This window comes from Nansenia antarctica, assembly GCF_963989245.1.
Source record: "Nansenia antarctica genome assembly, chromosome: 8".
Classification (NCBI taxonomy): Eukaryota; Metazoa; Chordata; class Actinopteri; order Argentiniformes; family Microstomatidae; genus Nansenia; species Nansenia antarctica.
Window position 1 is genome coordinate 10,599,148 of NC_137678.1, and position 8,940 is coordinate 10,608,087.

The following is an 8,940-nucleotide window of genomic DNA, read 5'->3' on the forward strand; positions in this document are numbered from 1 at the left end:
AACATTACAGTTAACACAGTATCACAAGTGCATTTCGTGAGCTTAGAATGATAAGGTTCTATCTCCGTTTAGAATGATAAGGTTCTATCTCCGTTTAGAATGATAAGGTTCTATCTCCGTTTAGAATGATAAGGTTCTATCTCTGTTTAGAATGATAATCTCCGTTTAGAATGATAAGGTTCTATCTCCGTTTAGAATGATAAGGTTCTATCTCCGTTTAGAATGATAAGGTTCTATCTCCGTTTAGAATGATAAGGTTCTATCTCCGTTTAGAATGATAAGGTTCTATCTCTGTTTAGAATGATAAGGTTCTATCTCCGTTTAGAATGATAAGGTTCTATCTCCGTTTAGAATGATAAGGTTCTATCTCCGTTTAGAATGATAAGGTTCTATCTCCGTTTAGAATGATAAGGTTCTATCGCCGTTTAGAATGACAAGGTTCTATCTCCGTTTAGAATGATACGGTTCTATCTCCGTTTAGAATGATAAGGTTCTATCTCCGTTTAGAATGATAAGGTTCTATCTCCGTTTAGAATGATAAGGTTCTATCTCCGTTTAGAATGATAAGGTTCTATCTCCGTTTAGAATGAGAAGGTTCTATCTCCGTTTAGAATGATAAGGTTATATCTCCGTTTAGAATGATAAGGTTCTATCTCCGTTTAGAATGATAAGGTTCTATCTCCGTTTAGGGTAGTTCAGAGATATTGAGCGTCAAAGTTTTTACATTCCATTATGTTTTGTGAGATGGAACCTTTGTATTTTATGAATTACTAACTCAAAAATGTCAAAATTTTTAAAATAACACCACACAGGCATTAATAAACACCCAATGGATCAGATTATGTAAAAAACTCAATTTTGACAAAAATGGAGATAGAACCTTATAATTCTAACGTACTGTTGTAGGACACAGAGCGAGGTCGCTGGCCAAAAACTGTCTCCAGAGCATGCATCACGTTTAGTAGTCGTAAAGCGCTTAAGCCCGCTAGCCTAAGTGACAGCATTAATAAACCATGGGATGAACAGATCAACTGAGAGCATTGCTTTCTAAACTGACACGGGCAAGTAGCATTAGCGAAAGTACACAGAGACACAATATACTGGTGGTGTGTGGTGACCCATACAAAGATTATCTTCTGATGTTGTACATTCATTTACATACAACACCTGAATGGTCTCCTGGATTGAACAATTTTTTTTTTTTAATTTTTAATTTTTGCCATTTAGCAGACGCTTTTAATCCAAAACGATTTACAATTACGAATTACAGGGACATTCCCCCTGGAGTAATTGAGGGCTAAGTGCCTTACTCAAGGGCAAAATAGGGTAGTCTCAGGCGGGATTTGAACTCACGACCTTCCGATCAAGAGTCCAATTCACTAACCATTAGACCACCACTACAATGTTACATTACATACTGCATGTACACCAGTGGAGGCCAAATTGTTTTCCGCTTGCTCCCTTCACTCGCGATGGAATGTTCCCTGTTCTTATAGAAGAATATTAAATTGACTTGTAATAAAACGAAATCGACTACATTAAAAATAAAACTGTTCAATAAATCCTAAATCTTGTCTACCTATTCGATGTATAAATCGCGCCAGAATCTCGCCGACTTCCGAGGTCATTTTAAGCAAATTTGGCCAAATGAGCTATTAATTTCAGGGATAATAGCCATGGGTGTTCTAGACGTGTCCTGCAAAGGACAAGTTGATAGGACACTCGTAGCCACTATGGCGAGTGTTTCTTTGACTGAAGTGACTGGCGAATTCTCAAAATGGCTTCATGTGATTGGACGAACAAAATGTCAATCTTTCAGCCCTGGACTCAATGCATGGTGAGGCCCGGCCTCCTCTGCCCACCCATTTTCAGTGATTTGGCCAATCACATATTGCCATGAAAAAAATTGCATTACATTGACTTCTATGAGAAACCACTTTCCTGGGGAGGCCTGGCCTGTTTTTTGTTAAATAAATAAATAAAATAAATATAATTATTGCTTTTTTAAATCTCTCTCTCTTCTCTCAAATTATTGGGGAGGCCAGGCCTCCTCCACCTCTATGGAGGAGCCTCCACTGCTCTACATATGTAGGCATGATCGAATTGTGGATCTGATTTCAGAGGGTGTCATTTCCATATTCAGGCCTGCTGCAACGCTGTACAAGCACTCCACTGTAAAGCCTAACATGTTCAGTCTGTAAAGCCTAGCATGTTCAGTCTGTAAAGCCTAGCATGTTCAGTCTGTAAAGCCTATCATGTTCAGTCTGTAAAGCCTAGCATGTTCAGTCTGTAAAGCCTAGCATGTTCAGCCTGTAAAGCCTAGCATGTTCAGTCTGTAAAGCCTAGCATGTTCAGTCTGTGTAGTGACTATTCAGAAGTGTTCTCTAATGTTTCATCAAACACCCCCGATGCTGTAATTGTCAATGAAAATCACAGAGAGGTGCTCATTCTAGAAGTTGGCTGCACCTTTGACCATAGCCTAGAGGAAGCCTTTTTAACCAAGATCTTGAAATACCAACAGCTGGAGCAGGCCATATCACAACGGGGTTACAGATGTAAACTTTTAGTTTTCATATTTGGCAGCCATGTTCATAAGCTTGTTGTCAGAGGCCTTCAAATGGCTGGCCTATCTAAGAGAAGGGCCAAACAGTTAGCAAAGTATTGCTCAGTATCTGCTATTATTGGTAGCCACTCAATATGGACAAGGCGGTGCTTCTTGTACCCATGAGCTGAATACTGTCTGTTTTACAGTGCTGATACTGTATCTGTCAATCCACTGTTATCATTTGGTGTGATTAACATCCTATGTGTCGGCATAACTGGTTGTTGGCTCAGCACTGGCTCAGCACTATTGTAACTGACTGTTTTCATAATGTCAAAATGCACTGAGCAGTATTTATGTCCTTTAGATATTGTACATTGTACTTCTGAATCGTGGACATAAATAAAGCATTTAAAATGTGTGTGTGTGTGTGTGTGTGTTAGGTGGCTCTGAGACACAAGTCAGAGATAGAGCACCACCGTAACAAGCTGCGGCAGCGCGCTAAGAGGCGGGGCCACTGCGACTTCCCCTCATTGGACGACATCCTGGACGCCTTCGGGGGGGACGGGGGGGCGGAGCCTGGCGGGGGGGTGGGGCAGCGGCTCTACAGCTCCGCCCACGACCACATGGACAGCATCCTGCACAGCGACGCCCCCTCTCCCCCTACGCCAGGGGACAACAGGAGGAGGTGAGAGCCTTCTCCCCCCCCCTTCACCTTTCAACTTTAACCCCCCCACACACATTACATTACATTAGATTTGATTTGATTCGATTCGACTCAACTTTTCAACTGTATTGTCATTGACAGAGTACACGTAGTTTGGCATCTTTAGCTGTCACGTTTGCAGGAAAAGTGCTATACAAATAAAAGGGTTATTATTATTATTATTATTATTATTATGTAAACAGAGCAAAAGACATGATTATGTTGTAGACATTGCATGGTATGACAGTGTTCATTTATACATAAATGAATATAGAAGTAAATTATATTACATATACAGTATGATATGTACAGAACAAGGTCATAGGTCTTGAGGTATGTTACATACTGTATATATAGAAAAGAGACTAGTATAATAAATCAGATGTGTGCAGAAGCTACATTGAAGTCCTGAGCTTCTGACCTCACACTTCACATCAATGTTTAATAAAGACAGATATGATACAACTCTAACCCTAACCCTCCACCTTTCAACTTTAACCCCTTCAGAGGTAGATAGATACTGTTTCTCTGTGTTAGTGAGTTATTTGTTGTAAGTCGCTTTGGATAAAGGCATCTGCTAAATGTAAAATAAATAAATAAATTAATTAATTAATAATAATAATAATAACAGTAATAATAATAACAATAATCATAATAATAACAATAATCATAATGTTACTACTAATAATAATCGTAATGTTAATAATAATAATCATAATGTGGTGACCACCACGTAGGACCGGGTATGACGAGCACAACAAGGTAGGAACAGACACCGACGACAGGGAGCAGTTTAGCCTTGACGGCGCATTTACTAAAGAATAAGCAATACAGGGAAATAAAAGTCCAACTCAGGTCTCTGCCTGGCCCTTTAAGGGTCCAGGGAATATAAGTCACAAAAGGCCTCTGGGCCTTGGAGGCGTGTGGGGTGGGTCCACGACCAGGGGGGGGTTCCGTGGGCACGGATCAGAGTGTCCACTCTATGGGCTGTGGGGGGCTCTTTCCCCCTTCTCTCCAAGGGCTAGGCCCGTACTGGCCTGGCAACAGACAAACACAAGTTAATATCTTTTACTATGGAATTGCTGTGCCGGAAACCGGCCCTCACCCTCACGACGCATCTGGTTCTGTTCACCCCTCTTCCCGTGTGCTGTCTCCTCTCCTCCTTATCTATGTGGAGGAGGCACAAGTGTGGCACATTCGGTTGATGAGTCTGTAGTTTGCTTCCCTGGGCACTGGTTGATTAGGGAATGCTGGTCAGCTGTGAACGGTTATGTTGCCAATACACCCAATACTTTGTGGGGGTCACTATAATAATAATAACAACAACAACAACAACAATAGTTGTAATTCCCTGTTCCACCAGGGGGAGGCACTCTCCCCGCGGGCGGCGGAGGCAGCCGGGGAACGGCAGTCTGCCAGACACAGACAGACTGACGGACAGAGACCGGCTGCTCACGGACCACAGCGCCACCTACAGGAAGTACCCTGGACTCAACAATGTGGCCTACATGGTGAGACACACACACACACCACACCACACACACACACACACACACACACACACACACACACACATACACACACACACACACACACACACACTCACACACACACACACACACACACACACCACACACACACACACACACACACACACACACACAAACACACCCACACCCTCCCCCTCCCACCCATACACACACAGACACACACATACACTGTCATCATACATTCACATGCATGCACAACTTTGCCAGTGTGGTAATTGATACCTATAATGCAAACGTGTGTCATGTTCTAATGCTTTGGTCCTCATATCAGGATCTGATGTAATGATCAGACTTTTCTTTAGAAAAATGTGAATCCATTTCCGCGTTGTTGAAAATCAACACACACCACACACACACACACACACACACACACACTCACACACACACACACACCACACACACACACACACACACACACACACACACACACACACATACACACACACACACAAACACCCACACCCCCCCCCCACACACACACACACACACACACCCACACCCTCCCCCTCCCACCCATACACACACAGACACACACATACACTGTCATCATACATTCACATGCATGCACAACTTTGCCAGTGTGGTAATTGATACCTATAATGCAAACATGTGTGTCATGTTCTAATGCTTTGGTCCTCATAGCGAGTTTGTGTTGTGATTCTCAACAAGTGTTGAAACGTAGTTCCGTGTTTCAAAAGAAAATCTGAACATTTTGATTGGTTGCCGACATGCGGGCCAAATGACCAGAACAAAACAAAATGATCAGACTGTATATGCACACACCCCCCACACACACACACAACCCATTCTAACCCCCCCCCCCCCCCCCCCCCTCCTCCCTCTCTCTCCCCCCTCCCCCAGTCGGACCCGGACCTGCCCCCGGACCACGGGAGCCCCTCCCCCACGGACGAGGTGTTTGACCCGGGGCCCCCCCCGCCCCCCTACATGCCCCCCCAGCCCTCCATCGAGGAGGCGCGGCAGCAGATGCACTCCCTCCTGGACGACGCCTTCGCCCTGGTCTCCCCCTCCTCCCAGGGCAGCGTGGGGGTTGCGGGGGTCAGCCCCGCCCTGCCCAGCCCCTCCCCCCAGGCCCGGCCCCCCCCCCAGAGGCAGTGGGGGTCCTCCTCCTACCCCGTGGTGCCCACGCACAGCCCCTTCTCTGCCGTGAGTGTGTGTGTTACTGGTTTACTGGTTCCTAGAGTGTGTGTTACTGGTTTTACAGCTGTCTCACTGCACCTAAAGGTCTTTCACGCACTCATCCTCACACCAACCTAATTTTGCCCTCTCCCCCTCTCTCTCTCTCCCTCTCCCCCTCTCTTTCTCTCTCTCTCTCTCTCTCTCTATCTCCCCCCTCCTCTCCCTCCCCCCCTCTCCCTCCCCCTCCCTCTCCCCCCACTCTCCAGAGGTATGCAGAGTTGGGGATGTCTCCTACATCAGTCCAGGGGCTGATACAGGAGTGAGTCTGACTGACGCTGTCACATCCTTCATGATATGAAACTTGTATACACAACAGATATGTAGAGGGCAAATACACCAGTAACAATCTGCTGTTGTTGTTGTTGTTGTGGTGTGTGTGTGTGTGTGTGTGTGTGTGGTGGTGGTGGTGGTGGTGTGTGTGTGTGTGTGGTGTGTGTGTGTGTGTGGTGTGTGTGTGTTTGTGTGTGTGAGTGTCTGTATCTCTGTGTGTGTGTGTGTGTGTGGTGTGTGTGTGTGTGTGTGTGTGTGTGTGTGTGTGCGCGTGTGTGTGTGTGTGTGTGTGTGTGTGTGGTGTGGTGTGTCTGTATCTCTGTGTGTGTGTGTGTGTGCGTGTGTGTGTCAGGCAGGGCCTGGGCCAGGGGGGGTACGTATCGTCAGCAGAGATGCAGGACTCTGTGTACACCAGCAGGGGGCAGTATGAGGACCCCCCCTCCTCCTCCAGACCACGCCCTGTAGGGGGCAGCACAGGTACCACGCAACGTGTGTGTGTTTATGTGTGCGTCTGTGTGTGTGTTGTGTACATGTGTGTGATAAATGTATTTTAGAATATATTTTTTAAAGAGTATGTTGATAGTGTATGTGTGTGATTAGATTAGATTAGATTAGATTCTACTTTATTGCCATCCCAGAGTACAAGTACTATACAACGAAATGCAGGGGGGATACTGACAGTCATAGTCGTGTGTGTGTGTTGGGGGGGGGGCAGTGGTTCAGCGGGATGTGTGGAGGGGGATTGTTAGTCAGAGTGAGAGCTCTGTGACAGCCTGCTGGTGTGGGACCTGAGGATCCTGTACCTCCTGAGTCTCTTAGATGGTAGAGGGTCAAACAGACCCGAGGGTCCTGTACCTCCTGAGTCTCTTAGATGGTAGAGGGTCAAACAGACCCGAGGGTCCTGTACCTCCTGAGTCTCTTAGATGGTAGGGGGTCAAACAGACCCGAGGGTCCTGTACCTCCTGAGTCTCTTAGATGGTAGAGGGTCAAACAGACCCGAGGGTCCTGTACCTCCTGAGTCTCTTAGATGGTAGGGGGTCAAACAGACCCGAGGGTCCTGTACCTCCTGAGTCTCTTAGATGGTAGGGGGTCAAACAGACTCGAGGATCCTGGACATCCTGAGTCTCTTAGATGGTAGGGTCACGGGTCAAACAGACCCGAGGATCCTGTACTTCCTTAGTCTCTTAGATGGTAGAGGGTCAAACAGACCCGAGGGTCCTGTACCTCCTGAGTCTCTTAGATGGTAGGGGGTCAAACAGGGGTGCGAGGTGTCCTTGTGTATGTGTATGTGTATGAGATTCCTTGTATGTGTGTGTGTGTCCCTAACTCTTCCACATCTCCTCCGTCTGGGTGACCAGGTGCCCAGCTGCACCACCTGACCCAGGTGGGCGTGTCCAGCCGGCTGGGGGCCTACCCCGGAGTGGGACGCAGCGTGTCTGGCCCCACAGGCTCCAGCTGGGCCCAGCAGCCCTCCGACCAGGACCTGGCCCGGCCCGGGAACAGCAGGGAGAGCGTGAGTACAGGGAGGGGTGGGGGGAACAGCAGGGGGGGGGGGGGCTAGAGGGAACAGCAGGGAGGTTGAGAGTCTGGGGGGGGGCTTAAACAAAACACGGTGCAGCAGCTTTCAGTCACGCCGCCGCATGCTCCTGGAACAAAGTCCCTGAATAAATCAAACAGGCCCAAACCCTAAAAATATTTAAACCTCCATGTTTTGCAGCAGTTATGATTAAACACAAACACTTCTATCATCTTTTATCCATTAACTATTGTCTTATTGAATGTTTTATCTCAGAGAAGACACAATGTGGTTTACAGAACAGTAATCCTAATCTGCATGTGTGTGTGTGTGTGTGTGTGTGTGTGTGTGTGTATGTGTGCGTGTGCGTGTGTGTGTGTGTGTGTGTGTTTGTGTGTGTGTGTGTGTGTGTGTGTGTGTGTGTGTGTGCATGTGTGTGTGTGTGTGTGTCTCCTCAGGTGCTCTCGTTCCCAGAGTTTTCCTCCTCCTCAGTGTTCCAGATGCCCAGCTCCTCCCTGCAGGACTCCGCCCCTCCGCTGCTCCTGGCTCCGCCCACCCCTGAGTACCTCCCGGATGACTCCTCCCCCTCCGCCCAGAGCTCCGCCTCCCTCATCAAGGCCATCCGCGAGGAGCTGCGTCGATTGGCCCAGAAGCAGGCGGCGGTGTCGGGTTACCCCTAAACTGGTCTGAACTGGTCTGGACTGGTCTAGACTGGTCTGGTCTGGACTGGTCTGGACTGGTCTGAACCTGGTCTGGACTGGTCTGGTCTGGTCTGAAACTGGTCTGGACTGGTCTGGTCTGGTCTGGACTGGTCTGGACTGAACTGGTCTAGACTGGTCTGGACTGGTCTGGTCTGGTCTGAAACTGGTCTGAACTGGTCTGGACTGGTCTGAAACTGGTCTGGACTGGTCTGGACTGGTCTGAACCACCAACAACCCCAAAACTGGTTTGTTTTCCGGTCCCTAACCACTACTTAACCCTAACCAATCCCGGACCAGTCTGAACTACTCTTAAAACCGGTTTGCACTGGATTTGAACCACTATCCCTGAAGCTGTCTCTACCGGTTTGTACTGCGACCAGCCAAACCAGTTTGGAGCACAAATCCAAATCCGATGTGAACATCTAAGTCGATCTAAATCGGTCTGAAACCAGATACCA

At 47.3% G+C, this 8,940-nt stretch overlaps 1 protein-coding gene across 1 annotated transcript in view; it reads left to right on the forward strand.

Annotated features, from left to right (window-relative positions):
- The window catches only part of LOC308163841 (UPF0606 protein KIAA1549), a gene marked incomplete at both ends in the record, with an annotated part of 30,735 nt that extends 22,274 nt beyond the window's left edge, over positions 1–8,461 (forward strand). The window contains 7 exons of the mRNA XM_080538027.1: positions 2,986–3,230; positions 4,612–4,759; positions 5,660–5,962; positions 6,202–6,254; positions 6,618–6,742; positions 7,624–7,778; positions 8,240–8,461. Coding sequence (XP_080394153.1) covers positions 2,986–3,230; positions 4,612–4,759; positions 5,660–5,962; positions 6,202–6,254; positions 6,618–6,742; positions 7,624–7,778; positions 8,240–8,461 — 1,251 coding nt within the window. The remainder of the gene's footprint in view (positions 1–2,985; positions 3,231–4,611; positions 4,760–5,659; positions 5,963–6,201; positions 6,255–6,617; positions 6,743–7,623; positions 7,779–8,239) is intronic.
- Positions 8,462–8,940: the final 479 nt, after the last annotated feature.